This window comes from Diadema antillarum, unplaced genomic scaffold, assembly GCF_040938485.1.
Source record: "Diadema antillarum isolate AM-2024a unplaced genomic scaffold, OU_Dant_1.0 seq00000562_RagTag, whole genome shotgun sequence".
NCBI classification, from domain to species: domain Eukaryota; kingdom Metazoa; phylum Echinodermata; class Echinoidea; order Diadematoida; family Diadematidae; genus Diadema; species Diadema antillarum.
The window spans coordinates 164,060-182,907 of record NW_027271501.1 but is presented as its reverse complement, the minus strand read 5'-3'; the positions used below and the strand labels follow the sequence as shown (position 1 = coordinate 182,907).

The following is an 18,848-nucleotide window of genomic DNA, read 5'->3' as shown; positions in this document are numbered from 1 at the left end:
CAGACAAAATACACACAAAAAATGGTAATGAAGGAATCACTGATAAGATATAAAGGTATAAACTAAGACAGGATGATATATATGAAATATGCATATTAATGAAAGTGTGTATGCGGCAATATCTTTTTTGACTGTTCATATATGTGTAATATACATAAAACATATCGTCGGGTGCCCGTGCATTGGCCGCTAATGCAATACAATTTGTATCGCGTTAGCGGCCAATGCACGGGCACCCGACGATATAGGCCTACATGATATGTTTATTGCTATCCCTTGAATATACAAGACAAGAATTTAAGAAGAATCTTCTGCCAAAAGCTTCATAAATCTCATGGTTTCTTTTCATTTCATATCATCTCTCTCAACTGAGATACACAAAAAAATTGATATGTTTTTCTGTCACTATATATTTTCAATTTAAATTGACAATATTGTATACCTGTGTGTATAGTATGTGTACGTATAGGCCTATTGTTTGTTGGTTTATGGTCTTATTATTTTCTGTGATACTGTTGTAACGTGACACAATATGTACTCTGTTCTATAGCGCCTTGAGTATCTTTTTTAGGTAGAAATGTGCGCTTTATAAGAGTCTCACTACTATTATTATTTTACATACTATTATTATTTTACATACTATTATTATTTTACATTCATTCCCCAGGGGCGGATCCAGGAATTCTGTAAAGGGGAGGGGGGGGGGGCGTGACTAATATTTTCTGGTGCCACTTCCGGGTTTCATTTCATTTTTTTCTTTTTGTTCCTTTTGTTTTTTAGGAAAAATAAAGGGGGGGGGGGCGTGCGCCGGTTGCCCCCCCCCCCCCCCCCCCCCCCCCCCCCCCCCCCCCCCCCCCCCTCTGGATCCGCCACTGATTCCCTGTAATTTACCCTCGGAGCTGAGTGCTTACTAGTGTACTGTATTTGGGAGAATCTACCCCCGCCTATCACAGCATGTTTGTGTATGGTCCTGTGATCCGCAGGGCTAGGGAATGGATTTTTCCCAGCACATACACACCGTGCTCCTTGGACACAGTTGTCCATTGATTGTATGTGGACTGGCGGTGCGATAGCTGCAGTAAAGTGATTAGATTTGTTTGACAATTCAGCCACGATGAATATGAAGATCTGTCTTCTGTTGCTTCTGACAGTGGCTAAAAAGGTCACTGGCTGTGGTATTACGACGCATATCGAAATAGGTGAGTAGTGAAGGAAAATTATGGCTGGATTTTTAAGGGAGCTGACGTTAGGTAGATGTCTGACTGAAAGCGGAACACATATAGGGAAGTTACGCCGAAGCGCTGGGGGCATGCTTATGACCAAGTTGATGAGTGCGCTGGGGAATCACGGGCTAGCTCTCTCAACTAGGTGCCAGAGAGCACGGAAAACATTGCATGATGTTACTTACAGGAGGCAGTTTTTTTTTTTTTTTTTTAGTATTTCTAAATGTAGGTGATCGATATCAGATGCCTCCCGAAATTAATGTGCAAAAATACAACCACAGTTTTAAGTAATGTGTAAATAACTTAATTACTAAACTTGTGATTGATGAGTGTATGTTTATGTTGTTACCTCAGCTAAGGGAGGAGGTTATGTTTTCATCGGCATTACGCTGTTGGTTTGTTTTTGTTTCTTATCGACCGATTCGGGTTCGTTGAGGGCAGCAGACAATTTGTGGCACTGGGCGCAGCCATTAGCTCAAATTGCAGTGTCCCAGCTTACCCCCCCTCCTCTCCCCCTCTAAGACCCGGCCCCACCCCACGGCCACGGGCAACATGTTTATTACGCACTTGTAACAAAGGTTCGTGCATTTAGCGAGCATTCGCGCACTCAGTACGAGACGCCTATTGGCTAAAACAACCATGCATCAGTTTTTCATTCCGTGCGCGTGCTAATGAAGGGAGGGGGTGGGGGGAGGGGGTCGGCTGGGACACCGCAGTAATGGCGCTGCATGCCCATGCCGATAATACACAAAGCGCTTCACAGAATCGGTCAATTGCTTGGTTTGTTACTCTCTGTGCAAAATAACTGAAAAAGGAGTGAACGGATTTGGATGAAACGTACAATGTACATGAAAGGTTGAGAATGACACAAGGAAGAGATTATTAAATGTTGGTAGTGAGCCGGGAATTTTTATGGATTTTATGAAAGATTTTTAATATTTTGGCAGGTAGGGTCAATGAACTTGGGAGTTCAAGCTGCACGCTGCCCATTTTTTGAGATGTGCATACCTGCACTAAAGTGCGTGCTCTAGTTTCTGCTAGGGCAATTAAGGCTCGCCGCCCAGCTGGAAGTTCATATTGGGAAATTGGGCGATTTTCAGCATGCATATACACTTACACAGGGCTCGACACTAACAGTGGCCCGGGGCCACCAAAAATGAAAGTCGGGCCACCAAATTTCAAAAAAGGGCAAATCTGGTGGCCCGCCTCGGGCCACCAACATTTTTTGAAAAGTGTCATTTATTTATGTTAGGATGTTGCAACCCATGTGTCTGTCATGTATACTTAGTCTTACCATTCAGCATTTAAGGATGGATGAAAAGGACTGAATGAGTGCCTGAGAGTGAGTGTTGCGAGTTTATTGAGGTTTATTTATGAGTAGATATGTCCAGCTTCCAATTTTTACTATGATAAAACTTAAATATTTGTCTCATCAAAAAAAAGAAAAGCAGGAATTTTAATGTTTTTTATTGTTTTTTGGGGGCCACCAAATTTTTCTCTCGGGCCACCAAAAATTTGAAATTGATGATTTTGGTCGCCCCATCGGGCCACTAAATAAAAAAGTTAGTGTGGAGCCCTGACTTACATATGAGTGGAAATCACTGATCTCTTTGGAAGAACAAGATCAGTGGTGAAAATGAGCTGCTTGGTGGAGGTCTGCGCTCTCTGAGTGCTTCTCTAGTTAAATGTTGATTAGGAGTCAATTCAACACAGTCTATCATACAATATGTACTTTTGCTTAGTCAATCCCAGGCAGTAATGCAGCTGTACTGTATGTATACGCTGTTATTTTCGCGAATAGGGAGGTCATGGACATTTTTTATGTTGTTTTGATGTTGTTTTCACAAATTGACACAGAGGACTTAATAAGCGCACTATTACCTTTTAGAGCATGGTGACATTTTCGTGTGTTGTTAAATTGGCAGTCCCATGTGAATCGCGAAATTCTCGAAAATTAAACCCTCACGAAAATAACAGCTTATACAGTACAGTTCACTCATCCTAAGGTGATAACAAGTACCCAGTGGTTTAATTGTTTGTAGGTCATACATGCTTTTCTCACTTTGATGTTTATTTCAATAGTTCTACAAACTTGTAAGTTCTAAACTAGATGTTCATTTCAAGTACATCGATTAGATGTCTTTTTCTTCATATTGATTTCCTTCCTTCATTCCTGAAGATTCTTGTCTACTTTCACAAGCTTGTACTCCATTACTATGCAATTAAAGTAACTAGATGATATAAGAATAATTACCATATATGGGTAAACATCATATCAGACAGTTTTCCCTTCTGCTTACTTGCTGATGCCAACCACAAATTAGCAGCAAGAAAACATCCACTAATTTTAAGCAAGCTGCCCATAATCAACCATGTCGTCCAGAATTTGACCACCTGCTACTTGTGCTTTTGTGCACAGTTGAACCTTGGTGCGGGTGTTAGTACTTCATTATTGTACAATTAACCACCCTCAGGGAATTTATTGAAAAGGGAGATCAAAACTATTACTTGCCAGCACTGTTTCTTTTTTTTTTTTTTGGTTTTTATTATCTTTTAAATATTCTGGCCTTTAGTCAGAAAATAGGTGTCTACCACAGTACTCACTTCATGATGTGACATATAATATGTGTAGTGCTAATCAGTCACATTTTTAGATGTTTGTAACATGATGTATGATTTGACTTTGTAGGACATCGAGCCACACAATACTTCAAAGATACAAGAGGCCAAGTTGACTACAAACAGGTGATTTAACCCTTGGTGTGCTTTGAGTACTGATTGGCACAGTAAACCCGTAGCATTATACTGTATACGCTATAATTTTCGCGTACATAGATTTTCGTGAATTGCCGCTGTCACACATTTTCGCGAGTGGTTAGATTCGCGATTGGGGGACCAGAGAAAATATGAAGTGGCAAAGAATGTGTGAATTTTCAACTTACTAGCAAATAAGAATGATACTAGTTATACACTGCATGAAAAAAACTTACCAAACTCTGCGAACTAGTAAGTTAGAATTCAACATTTTTGAAGTGGTTAAGTCCATCGTGCTAGATTTCTGACGAGTGGTCCCCTCTCTACAGTATTCGTAAGTAGACGTGGACGTGCGTAAACAAGCTGAGCCAGTATGGTCTGTTCGGTAAGCCGTGACATGGTATACTAGTACTGAAATGTTCGTATCATCAAGGCAAGGGATTCATTTTGGAAGGTAATATTTTCGCGTGTTGTTAATTTCGCGAATAGCTCCTGACTCGCGAAATTCACGAAAATAAAACCCCCGCGAAATATATAGCGTATATAGTATACACTTTCCAAATTCCCTGCCAGAGAAAGAGTTAATGCTTCATGTAAACTGTTATTCCAACACTCAGTGTACTGAAATTGGTAGTGGTATGTCTTGAAGGTAAAGATATCTTGGAAAGCTCATTCAGTGATAAACACTGAGAGGAAGTCACTGTTTCCACACTGATGAAGGAATTGCTCAAAAAAAAATGTCAGGAAATTGATTTTCTTTTTCCTGTTGAAGTTCATTAACTTTTTTCTCTTTATTTTGCTCAGTGATTATACACAACGGGTGAAAACAGTCATGATCGAATGTTATATGATTTATATAATCACATGGGTGCTGACAAACCCACTGCCCACACACCCCAGGAAGAGTTAATGACATGCAATCATTTCATACTGAATGATCTTAAATTTGTAAATTGTCATTTTTTTTGTGTGCTGAAGCCCAGTATATTATGCAACATACAATTAAAGTTACAGCTTTATGATTTCAGTCATTATTTGTTTATTTCTATCAATTCATTCAGTTTCAAGTAGTTCTTACGTATCACAATTCATACAGCATAAACCATGAATTACACAACTTCACAAGCATGATATTTTGCAAATCCAGACTTGTAAAACAATTTTGCAAGTGGTTGAATTTGCATTCAAGAACCCCAGCAAAAGCAACATTCTCTTTTCAAGGAGTGAAAAGTTTTAGTTTCTCCAAGGCCTCCATGGTGTTACAGGAGGCAAAATTTTGGAGCATGATTTTAATTTTGGTGATATCTGTACCCTTCAAAAAATCACAAAAATAAAACCACAGCAAAAAAAAAAAAAAAAAAATGCATTAAAAAAATAAGTGATCTATGAATGCATGTATTGATTCCTTGATAAATCTAGATGATTTTGATCTTCTCACAGTTGATCATCGAAAACCAGGATGCGTTCCAAGCTGGTAATCCATACCCAGATGCTTACTATGACTCCCCTTGCCAGGGAGGTAGGTATACAAAGATTAACTCTTTTCTAGGTGCACTTCTTCCATGTTTATAATACAAAGTCTCTGTACAAAATCTAGTTGGAAGTAAAGAGTTAGTTATATCAATTATGCTGACCATTCAGTGCATAACTCATGATATCATGCAGATGTTCACTGACAACATTTGTCTCAAGACTTGTGATTAGCTATAGGATATGTGAAATTAATCTCATTCAAAGAATGTACTTAACTCGTTGAGGACGAGTCCCGAGTATACTCGGGCAAATGTCTATGGGAAATTCATGTTGTAGCAAAATGAATTTCTACACTAATACACATGCTTTCTAGAACACACATTAAAGGGACTGTACAGTACTGGTTGAGGGGAGGATTCAGGTTTATAACTTAAGTGAGATAATGACAAACCTCTTCAGAAATATGAAAGAGGATGTAATTTTAAGAAGGATTCAATGTTTATTTGATGAAAATTGGTTTTCAAATGGCCGAGATATCAAAAAAAGCGATAATAATAAAAGGCGACAGGCCATGACTTTTATTACGAACTCTTTGTTTCACCTTGTTTTTGGATATCTCGGCCATTTCAAAACCGGTTTTCATCAAATAAACTTTTGATTCCCCTTAGAATTGTACATTCTCTTTGACATCTCATAGAGTGGTTTCTGAATATCTCACAAAACATTAAAAGCTAAAGCCTCACCTCAACCAGAACTGTACAGTCCCTTTAACCCGTTGAAGGCAGGCTGATTTTGCTATGACAGACACACATTTCCCATGGACACTTGTCCCAGTATACTCGGGACTCGTCCTCAACGGGTTAAACACACACACACACACATGATGCATTACGTGCATGTTATTTATTGGGTTCTTCTTTGACTGAAAAGAGTCGATTTACAAAAATGTGATATCTGAGAGTTGGCGGACAATGGTATCAAGATGTTTCACTTTCTCTGTTTGCAATGAATTTATTAACTTTCATATACTGCAGGAGTTAGAATTATTCCATCTAGACATTTCTATGCTGATGTATGTTTTACAACAAATGATGCCACATACTATATGTCAGTAATTGCTCATAAAGCAGTCTTCCATTCTTCCCACAAGGCAAGTACCATGATGTATCTGAGGACACACACTGGGCACTGTTCCTGAAGACTACTGTAGAGTATATCAGGCAGCACTATCCCAAGCCTTGGAACGAGGTTAGTCATGGCATTCATGACATTTTGTTTTTTGCTACTTTTTCTTCAAACCTGTGATATACAGAAGCTTATAAGCCTCACCAAAAAGAAAAGATAATTCCTTGCCTTTTAAACCTTTTCAGGCCTGCCTGAGAAGGCGAGGTCCGAGACGTCATATTCTCATCTTTTCGCCTTTTTAGTACAAGAAGGCGAGAAGGCCAGGTCGAGATCTCGTCTTTTTTTTAATGACAATACAAGAAGGTGAGGAGGTGAGATATGCTTGTGAGATCTCATCAGAAAAGTCCAGGAGAAGAGATCTCGCACCTCGCCTCCTTCTTTGGACTCCAAGATGTTGAGATGACAAGATCTTTCTCAACTTTGTGGATCTGAGAAGGCATAAAGACAAGAAGATGAGATTTTGGATCTCGCCTTCTTTCCTTTCTGGAGCAAAAAAAAAAAAAAAAAAAAGGTAGAAAGGTGAGGAATGTCTGCTTTATGCCACTTGATTCACAAAGATTTTTCATTTTATGGACGATAAATAAATTGAATGAAATGAAATGAAATAAACTTTCTAATCTCCTTGATGGTACTCATAAGCTTCTGTAAAGGAACAGGCCATATAAAATGTCAGTTGACTGTTGTTGTTGTTGTTGTTTTTGTATTTGAGGCGCGTCATTCAAATATGAATATTTACGCCTTTATCTTTATAATATAATTATTTTACATATAATAAATCAATAAAAAAATTATAACTTTTTACTATCATTTTTATGCGCGCTATGTGTCTGCTGTTATACGGTTGGGACAAATAAGTTCTGGTGCATGCTGATGGCAAACTCTGATCAGCCCGGCTCGTTACATTGAGCAGGCTTCTCGGTGACTGTGTCAGAGTTGATAGTCTTGCTTCCAGTCTCACTTTTGAATAGTCATGATATTCTCAGCTTTTGCTATTTTCTGTGAACTACACCATAAACTTCATTTATTTCATGTCCAAAGAACTGAATTAGTGTAAATCAAATTTTGTAAAGCCAGAACTGTTACTTTTTGGCATATAGTTATGATAATTATGACTGGTGCCATGTTTGAACAGCTGCTTCCCATCTGAAACGTTCACCTCCTGGCTTGCATTGTGTTATTCTTGCATTTTGGCAAATTGCTGCTGAGTATGATGTGTCATGTAGTGGATCTGTTTGGTGAAACTTAGTTTGAAATATTGCCAGTCCTCAGACCCTGGACAGATTAAATTGTCATGTTGGTGCTGGAAGAGGGACAAGCAAGCTTCACTGTTTGTGAATCATTTTGTGAATATCACCTTCTTTAACCTTCTTTAAAAAGATGTTTTCGTAGATCTCTATGTAGCTTGCATTCATGCTTTCAAGATTGTTGCTGTCCATAACAAGGATTTCAGTTGTTGAAAAAGCACAAATTTGATGAAGTACTATCATTTAGGATTCGTCTGCTAGTATAACTTTGCCATCTGTTTAGATGTCTTAAAACTAATTGACAATTGTTGTGTAATCATTTTTTTGGTACAATATCATATGTATGTCATTTAATTGTAAGGTGCTGTGTTCATAATTCTTGTTTTGTTGTTGTTGTTGTTGTTGTTGTTGGAGTTTGTTTCCTTGAGCATTATGCTTAAAATGCTGTAGTAAGATATGGTCAGAGTCAAATTGCCCAACAATAAAGATCCTGTAATTTTACAAGGCTCTACTGTGTAGGAGTGTCACACTGTTTCACCCAAGTGCCTTGAGTATTGTAGCTTTCATTACAGCCAAACTTAGTGGTGACTTGAATGGTTGCCAGTAGAAAAGTTTGGCAAGTTTATGGAAATATAGTATAAGGGAATATTATGATAGAGAGAAATTTATCGCAAGAAATAATTATAAGTTGCAAGTGTTTCAGAAAAAATGGTGTCTTTTTAGACACCTTTTTTCTTGATGTATATTGTATTGAATTCGAAAAAAAGCATGATGTAATTTGAAATATGTTGTAATATGTTTATAGATGAAAGAGAATAATAGATATCCCAGTGAGGGGGAAAAAAAAAAAGATTATAGGAAATCTAAAAAAAAAAAAAAAAAAGTTTATATGGCTAATTGTATTAATGCATAAAGGTTGAGCCAAGTGGTAAACCTAAAAACAGCCAACAAACAAACAAACAAACAAACAAACAAACAAACAAACATGTAAAACCCAGCCTTAACCCTCCAAGTCTAATGCAAAAGAGTATAATCTAGGTAGGCATAGTGGCTGCTGTCTTTAGTGGCTGCCTGCTTTTTGTGGCCTCTGTAGACTCCCTCATAGAGAAAGAATATGTTTTATGAACACTTTGTGTAATGGTCACCTGTTTTATGAGACCAGCTACCATCAAAATATGTCTCTCATGCTGAACGTTTCATTATGTAAAGTGAACACTGACTTTAGGTTGAGTCCTGTCTACCAGTGTACTGAGTTTACCATTATACTACATGTATAACCCTTTCCTACCGAAATGTTCATAAAAAATAAGACCTATATTTTGAAACGATATAGAGACAGTAACATGATTTATAGCATTTGGTCCATGGAAATACCATAGTCCAACCCATTATGGTAGTTGGTCACAGATCCTATGCAATGGAATAAAATTTACCACCAGTCTGTTTATCGTGGCCACCTGTCTATAAAGGCTACTGTTTTTTTTTTTTTAATATCCCATGATTACTGTAAACATGGAAATGGAAAGATAAAAATAATGCAATATTTGGGAGATATAATTGAACTGTGTACAAAAATGCCAGTCTCAGAAAGTATGGGTAAGTGTGTTTGTGGTAGCTGCGACAGACAGGTTTGATTGTGGTTGCTGTTGGTAACGAGATGCCCCACCCATCTTGTGTTCTCCAGGATGCTAGGAAGCTGGTGGTATTCCTCTTGGGATTCGCCTCACACCAAGTGGCAGACATCTCATGGCATAGTTTGGGCATTGACCAGGGTTTCCTCACCACCATGGGAGATGTGAGTGGACATCGTGTCTGCCTCATCAGACTTCTTTCTCTCTTGATATGTTAGAGATAGTAGTCTGCAATATAAAATCTTTCCTACTTTTTGACTTCATCCTGATTGTAATTATAAACATCTGCTGCTCGTGTCCCAGACTCTGGGGTATAGGCAGCAGGTGGCTAGAGTGTCTAACCCCCACTCTTCATGCAAGTCTAATACCTACTCTTTATGTCACTCTGTTTTGTGTGTCAATGTGGGTCAGGTTGCAAATATTTTCATGTTGGCCTTGATACATTTAGACCAAGTCTTCCCTGGTTTTGTTCTTTTGTTTTGTGGGGAGTTATTAGTATGGAGCAAAAATGCATTGACTAAACCAAAATATAAGATGATGGTCATGTACTGGCAAAAGACAAACACTAATAGATAAATGATAATGCACAAACATCAATCCTTCTGGATGATACTCTGTTTGCATAGCTAGTGACAGGAAGATGACGTGGTGTGTTTTAACCTCTCATTTCAAATCTCAGATGCACTCTTATCTGACATTTGATGTATCATATCCTGAACATGAAATTCCGTAGAGCCCAAAAGTAGGATTGCTGCAGCAGCTTGCTCTTAGATCAGTGTTTGTCCGTATCTCAATTTCATGTCAATTTCAGTTGTCATGAATTATTCTGAGATACAAGTGCTTTAAATAGCCAAGAGACATGAATAACTCACAGAAATTATACTTAAGTGTGATGTGAGAGCAAAGAGAAACAGGAATCCAGCAAAATCAAAACTGACATGTTGTCAACATGCTATATAATACAAGTGTTAATTCAGACCTTAACAGGAAAAGGCTAGTTTCAGATTTCAGTGATAATTAATCCATTAAGTTTAGTGTCCACATTTTTGATTCATGGTCTGTACATAATGTGTAAGTGAGAAGTGCACCATTTGTATCTATATGCCATCAGGAAATGTATTGAGCCCTCAAGAAAAAATGGAAAGAATGTCAAGAGATATATTTATCTTTGTTACCTTCATAGGGTAATGTGCGATAAAATTGGGGTGCAATTTTTTTCAAGCAAATTACCTTTAACATATGGTATTCATGATGATCACAGGAGGTGGTAAAGTAAGTCTTCTTACATCTTTGAGTCAAAGACTAAGAACACAGAGTATATTTTGCTGTTTATTCATAAAGGTCTACTAAAGTGAATACAACGTTGTATATTGTCTCCGTATATGTTTTCAGTTTTCAGCTCGGAAGCTTCTTCAATTGTTTGTGTCCTTTCAAGTCATTTGAGGTTCAAAAGACATAATATCATATATTTGTAAAAGTTTGAAAAAAAAAACAAACTCTGTAGTCATTGAAAGTCATAATATGAAAAGTAGATTTGTGTGTTTTTCTTCTTTCTTTCAGATCAATTTCTTTGGATCTTTTCCCAATGCTCACAGTGTAGGAGACATTGGTAAGATGACTGAAACACTGACAAGAATCATCACAAAAATGGTGTTTAGTGTGATACATACAACATGTACTTTTTTATTGTCATGGGCAGAGCTGAATACAAGTTGCTGATTTGGTTAAGAAACTTGATCTAAAGTGCATAGTGTCTGAACTGCAAAATTTATAGAGGTGATGAAGATATGTCACATAAACTGAAGAAAACCCTTGGTAGTCAACAGTGGAATTATAATTGAATTGACCAAGAGAGACAAGGGGAAATAAAGATGACTCATACAATAACAGGTTCAAACATTGAGTGATAAGAGAAATAAGATGCGGAATTACTGAAAATAAACACTCGATGTATGATTGAAATTACTTTACAAATAGATTCAGTCTAAAGGATTGCATGTTATATAACAATGCATGTTGTTAATAATGAAAGAGGTGTGTCTACAGGTACATTTTGTCCATGTATCTCATTTCTCAGGTGGTGATATTCTCTCAGAGGCTGAGTTTGAGCTAAGTTATATTTCAACTTTGCAAAATTGGTAAATATGACAAGTTTTCGTGTCTATATTGAATGGGAGATTTAGAATTGATTAACAGCGAATCCATCTTTCACTATGAATTAGATTGAAGAACTTGCAGGAAGGAAAGGATAGGTAGCCTAATTTTCTGAGAAGTTTTTAGAATAATTTCAAACAATACGATGCAGACAGTTAGCAACATAACTCTACACGATTCTGTATTATCTTAATTAAAATGCCTTTTGCTTGTTTTGTTTGAACCAAAACTTTGTCAAAATCTTGGTATGTGCATGTGACGGGTGGTGCTCCCTCACTGCTATTTCCCGGGTATAAGCTATTACAATGAGTGTATGTCAATCAGAAAATTTGATACAGTCTATTATGGGATGATACTGAACTATGATTGATAAAAGGTTTAGCTACTCTTATCAACTATCATATAATGTTGGTTATCTGCTTCTAGTGAGAGAGTGATAATCCAAAGGTAGACAAATATCCATGTTTAGACTAAATTCCTGTTTTTTATGTCATGGATAGGGGCACTGCAAGAAAGTTCTAATCAATTGCAAATCCCCCAAATCAAGTGCAAGTCTTGGCATCTGGCCAGAAATACCAGTGACATTACGAAAAGAGTGTACCCCTTATTAATGTGTAAAATTTTCATTAGTTAGTGCAGTTTGCTTGATTTCCAAAATGGTTAAATTTTGAAAATGTGATCTTGCAGCAGAAAGAAGCATGACATCAAATTAACCCTTTAACCCTCAGCTTCTTGTGGATTTGATTTGATGGTCCAGGTACGTTCCTGTGAAGGATCTCTATGAGATTTACAAGATGTACTACAATGGGAGTGTTGTAATGCCAAAGGATGTCATTATTGAATGTACTTCCATTCTATTCTTAGCCAGGTAAGAACTCTGCTCCTACAGATGTTATAATCAGTATTTAAGTCTTTCTTCACTAGTTTTTGTTACTTCCATTCTATTCTAAGCCAGGTAAGAAGTCTTCTCTCAAAGATGTTACAATTACCAATCAATGTTTCTTGTCTAGTTTTTGTTAATCCCAGCTTGGGTATATTGAACCTATCTGAGTAGTATTGCCATCCTTTGTGCAAAGTACATAGAAGCTGTAATGCAAACTAGCCAACAAAATAATTTTTTTTTTCTGTTGTCTATTGTAAAGTCCCTTATTACCCAAGAATGCATTATAATGCTCACAAATTTGGGTCAATCAAATTTCCTGATGATTTCTGGATTGTATTCCGTGTTATATTGCTCCTGTTTCACTTAATGCATTTTCTTGATATTCTGTAAACCATTTGCATTTGTATTTTAAGGAAGGTTTGATTTGTCTTTCATTTAGAATCATGATTCCATATTATATCTTTAATATTTAGTACTCTGGTTTAATGTTGCTTACTTGGATTTGATATATCCATATACATTATTTTTCTGTGTTTCATTTGCCCATTACTAGGTTAGGTGAAAAGCTTGCATTGTCAAAGGTGAGTTTTGTATTTAGGTTGAAGACTAGCTACAAAATGTAGTTAAAATTGATTTAAGTTGCCAAAGGGAATGCATGCATTGAATATACATGACACACTTGGTATTATGTTACTTCTCTCGAGTCTTGTTTTATCATGTGACATGCTGGACCTTTGTGAAAAGTTGAATTCCTGTGTATGGTTGTAGGTCTGTGGAGAGTGTAAAGCATGCAATGAATACCAGGGAGCATCAAGTAAATAAATCATTCCAGTGTGAGTGCTTCACACACATGTCACAAGTAGCCACTTGAAGAAGTTTTAACAGTGGATAGAGTCACTGAGATAAAGAAATATAGGCAGAGATACTACCTAGGGAGGTAGCATTAAAGAGACACGACTATTTTATTAAGCCAAATGATCTATGATGGTACAGATTTCAGTCTGATCCAAAAACTTGTATATAGGAAGCATAGACAGAGTTTCTTTAGATAGAGAGTGCAATAGAAAGGAGGCTGTACGGTATGTGTAAATATTGTATCATGAAAGGTATATTAATTTGTGTATGGCCATTTTGTGTATGTTAGCAGCAGTCACCTACCTCATTTCCCTCAAAATCCTTTGCTGTGGATTAGAATTTCTATACAAATAGCCCTTTTCTATGACTCACACTACCGTGACTGCGAGACTCAATTAATTCATTTCTTTGGCCAAGTCTTCTTTGCCAACTTCGGTATTACCTTCCGTAGAGTTATTGATTTCCAGTTTCCTGTGTGTACGTGTCTGTGACCACTTCACTACAGTTTTCATCATGCTCTTCAATAATGAAAAGTGAAACTGGGTATTTCCAGTACGTGTTTTAGCTGACCCTGCACACATTGATGTTACCCGCATCTGTGTATCATAATTATATCTTGTTCAATGGACAGTGTTATGTTCATGTCTTTTTACACACACAATTAAAAAAGTCATTCTCACTCGTAGCAATGAACTTGTACGACTTTCCAGACATTTTCTGAATCAGACATGCTGTTTAATGACCCAACATTGGGCCCAGGTGTAATACTTCATTGCATAAAATGCAACAAGTGCATTGATTTTGTTTAAAGAATATCAAATAATTTCCTCTGTATTTCCAGTGAGAATGCCATTCTAGCCTTCAACAGCAACAGAATATCACTCATGTTATATTTCTAGCGTGCATAAACACAAGCTTACTATATATGTAAAGTCTATTACTAAGTATATTAAAAGCCTATATCTCATCTCTACTCCAAGCTCTATCCAGACTACTCCTCCAAGTCACCTTTCATGGTGGAGGAGTTTGAGTCCTATTTCCTGGGCGGGGTCAATGACATGTCATCATGGACGCAGACTGTCTGGCATGAAACCATCACCATGCTGGAAGATGGAACCAGGTGAGTTCATCAAGGTTGCTAGGCAACATTTGCAGATTTGGAATTCCTATTTCCTTTTCTATGTAACAAGAAAATAATACTTGTGATACTCTGGTATCTGAATACATGACATCAGGGACTACTTTATGAACATGCTAATTTATTAACATTTTTTTTGTTTAACAATGGAACTTTTCTCATTTCATCCTAGTAGTAGTGCTTGATATTCATTCTAAGATAATACTGAGTAGTGCCTTCATTCTTGTAAAGTCACTTGTTATTAATGTCTTAATCTAACTTCATACCTCCATCAAGTTGTAAATCAATGATCCCTCAAAAAGAACATGTAAGATAGTATGGAACATTCTTTTCCTGATGTTGACAATTCCTTGAAACTTAAATATTGAAGTCATGCGTAATGCCTCGAGGGTATGATACATTTTCTGTACGACTATGTTATATTGCACTTTTGTATATGTGGCCAAATAGATAATAATAGTAATAATAATATGTTATTGAAAGTCATGCTTTATTCTCACTCTTGTATAGCACAGTGACAGTGTGCCTCCTGTGATGACATTTAAAATTGCACTTTAATAACAATCATTACTGACCAATTCTGGCTTCCATATGAATATTCTTATCTGACACTGTCCCATATTTATACAGTGGAACTCGATATAACGAGATGGTCGGGACCGCGTCATTTTCCTCGTTATAGCCGATATCTCGTTATATCAGTAGGCATAAAAGAAGGCATAACATAAAGACATTAATTTGCACATGTGGGACTACCCATCATATTTCAATCAATACTGATAACTTGATATTGTGTGTGAGGGAATTACTCACCATTATGGGTAAGAAGATGTTTTTCGCCAAGGAAATCCAATATCAAGAATGTGTTTCTTATTAATTGCTGATGTTTGAATTTGTAAATTTATATAGCTTGCGATTGTATCAAGATCGTCTGTGGAGTGGTATGTGGTTATCGTATGGGTGTGTGTTGTGTGGAAAGCTTGAATATGGTCTGCACAATGCTGTGTGTGTATGTGACACATTCTGTATGTACATTATGACTGCGTGTGTGTGAAGATGGGGAATTCCCTACGTAGAAGGCCAATCACAGCATCAGATTGCCTCACACCTGCTAAACGTCATGATGATGTCATGTATACATATGGCCGTCCCACCACATTTTCTGCATGTATCAGTGTGCGCGCACACACACTCTTACACGTACAACATGCAGTGCTGGCTGGACTGTTCTGAAGAAAATGATTTTGTGTGTACAAAACAGTTTTTGGCGCATCAAGCTTTACAATCTCGGAAGATGATAGCACAGGCGAAGTAAAGCTTTACCGAAGGCATTTTGCTTTACCTCGCTATAGCAGGTTTGATTGACTATGTTTTTCTTTGTTTGGAAGTCACAAAATTTATCTCGTTATAGCAGTTATTTCGTTATAGCCGATCTCGCTATAAGAGTAGCATTTTACATAGACTTGTGTGGAAGGAAATTTGGGACCGGGAAAATTTCCTCGTTATAACCGATATCTCGTTATAGCAGTGTTCGTTATACCGAGTTTCCCCTGTAACTGCTCCGCAGCAAATGCAGCATCCCCCACAATCCCATCTACATCAACTGCTCTGGGGATGCGTTGCTAGGGAGTGATGCTGGCCTGGGATGGGATACATCGGTGAGGGGTGTCAGGAAGAAGATCAACCTACATGGGCTGACCAGGAGGGATGTAAATGTGACTCAAACACCCAGAGGGGTGCATATCTCCCCCTCGGAGAGGATTAAGGTTAGTTTTTTACCTCTCTCAATACCCAAAACTTTCTCTCCTTCTTGAACTCTTCGGTTTTCATATAATTATTGTAACACTGCTCTTATTTTGTATTATACACAAAATCTCATTTGTAAATGGCTTGTTCATTTGAAATTTCTGGTGTGTCATCTCATATCACGAGGATTATTATTATTTTTTCTTTATTTATGTTTGTTTCATATTTCACCATTTCTATATTTTATAATTTTGTATGTTTTTATTTCTTTAGTAGATGATATTTGTAGAAGTATGATATGAGAAAATGTGATTATATGAGTGTGATATGAATGTGTGATAGCTTTGGTTACTTACTGTCTGGTGCATAAAATGGTGTACCTTCCTTCAAAACATACTCAAATCTGGTATGACAAGAACAGGAGCCAGAGTATTTTTTTGTCTCTTTGGGTTTCACACATAGCTACATACAACTAAACACCCTCACACATGAACCATTATCATTGTTCACCTCCAACCAAACATTCTGTGTTGTCATGAGCTTTGAAATATTTCCAAATCATTGTGTTCCTAGATTTATGTTATGTTTCTCTTCACAATGCCATCCGTGTCAAAAAGCCATAATTTGTAATTCTCTAATTTCCCTCCACAGTCAAAGTTGGAATCTATGAGTAAAGTCATGAAGGATAGATCACGTGACCAGAAGAGTGACATCACAAAGACCAAGACCAAGGCAGAGTCTGTGATGTCATTGTATGTCAACAATATGTATGCGAGACTGGGCTTGTGAGTATATCTCTCTCAACTTTAACTTAGTGCATTTTTATACCCCCGCCAAACGAAGTTTGAAGGGGGTATATAGGAATCAGCGGGCGGTCGGGCGGTCGGGTGGTCGGTCGGTCGGGCGGTCGGTCGGGCGGTCGGTCGGGCGGTCGGTCGGGCGGTCCGTCCGTTGCAAATCTTGCATCGCGAACTACTTCCTCAGTTTTCAACCGATTCCCATAAAACTTGGCACAGATGTGTGCCTTGGGTTGTAGATGTGCAAGACGTATTTTTTGACAGTACCCAAAAGTACGTTGCCATGGTAACGGCATATTATGGGCAAAAATGGGTACAAATCTTGCGTCGCGAACTCCTCCCACAGTTTTTGATCAATTTTTATGAAATTAGGTACAGATGTTCATCTGAATATGTTAATGTGCAAGACACATATTTCCGCAGTGGCAAAAAGTGCGTTGGCATGGTAACGGCATGTTATTGGTAAAATATAGGGCAAAATGCTTCATGGCAAAACTGCTTCATCAGTGTTCTTCCAATTCTCATGGAATTCATATTGAATGTTTGTCTTAGGATATAGGTCAGCATGACACATTTCTTGACAGTGACAAAAAGTATGTTGCCATGGTAACAGCTCACATATTATGAGCCAAAATGATGGAAAATTTTGTGTTGCTAACTACTTCCTCAGTTTTTGCCCAATTTCCATGAAACTTGGTACAGATGTGTGCCTTTGGTTGTAGATGTGCAAGACGCATTTTTTGACAGTACCCGAAAGTACGTTGCCATGGTAACGGCATATTAATGGCAGAAGATCAAGGAAAGATCTTGCGGATTTAACTACTTCCTCAGATTTTTGACCAAAGCTTATGAAATGTGGCACACACCTTGATCTTGGTGGGAAGATGTGGAAGACATATTTTTCGGACGTGTCGGAAGCTGCGTTGCCATGGTAACGGCATATAAATGGCAGAAGATCAAGGAAAGATCTTGCGGATTGAACTACTTCCTCTGTATTCGACTGAAGCTCATGAAATGTGGCACACACATTGGTCTTGGTGGGAAGATGTGCAAGACATATTTTTTGGACGTGTCGGAAGCTGCGTTGCCATGGTAACGGCATATTAATGGCGGAAGATCAAGGAAAGATCTTGTGGATTGAACTACTTCCTCACTTTTTGACAAAAGCTTATGAAATGTGGCACACACAATAGTCTTGGTGGGAAGATGTGCAAGACATATTTTTCGGACGTGTCGGAAGCTGCGTTGCCATGGTAACGGCATTTAAATGGCAGAAGATCAAGGAAAGATCATTCCTTGGGTAAGACTGTCGTCACGGGGCGGGGGTATTAATCACCTTCAGTGATATTTCTAGTTCTTTTAAACAAAGGGTACATCTGTGTGAGTGATGATTAACCTATAAACAAATGATTCCTGTCCAACCTTGATATTTGTACATATTGAAAAAGCAACCATGTCTGTAATGAAATACTTGCATTTTTTTTTTTTTTGGTACAGCAGAGAGTACATCAGATGTGGCTAATGACAAAATTATAAAATACTGCTAATGCATGTCCAGCCGTGACATATGCGTATATTGAAAGGAGCAAGCATGTCTGTAATAAAATACCTGTAGCACTACCTTGCTTATGAATCATCAGTTAAAGAGGCATACAATCTTCAGTGCACAGTTGTAGCAGAATTTGTTGCAATGAAGTAAAAATTCAGGTCCCAAAATTACTGCCCAAATATATCTTTATACAGTTTATTTGTTTGGCTATAACAA

The 18,848-nt window shown here is 37.6% G+C and overlaps 1 protein-coding gene across 1 annotated transcript in view; it reads left to right on the top strand.

Moving 5' to 3' along the window:
* Positions 1–1,069: 1,069 nt before the first annotated feature.
* Positions 1,070–18,848, top strand: part of LOC139735013 (phosphatidylinositol-glycan-specific phospholipase D-like) — a 29,698-nt gene continuing 11,919 nt past the window's right edge. The window contains exons 1-12 of the mRNA XM_071645787.1: positions 1,070–1,199; positions 3,913–3,968; positions 5,418–5,496; positions 6,601–6,698; positions 9,564–9,674; positions 11,071–11,119; positions 11,588–11,648; positions 12,422–12,532; positions 13,101–13,128; positions 14,383–14,522; positions 16,108–16,306; positions 16,938–17,071. Coding sequence (XP_071501888.1) covers positions 1,115–1,199; positions 3,913–3,968; positions 5,418–5,496; positions 6,601–6,698; positions 9,564–9,674; positions 11,071–11,119; positions 11,588–11,648; positions 12,422–12,532; positions 13,101–13,128; positions 14,383–14,522; positions 16,108–16,306; positions 16,938–17,071 — 1,151 coding nt within the window. The 5' untranslated portion in view covers positions 1,070–1,114. The remainder of the gene's footprint in view (positions 1,200–3,912; positions 3,969–5,417; positions 5,497–6,600; positions 6,699–9,563; positions 9,675–11,070; positions 11,120–11,587; positions 11,649–12,421; positions 12,533–13,100; positions 13,129–14,382; positions 14,523–16,107; positions 16,307–16,937; positions 17,072–18,848) is intronic.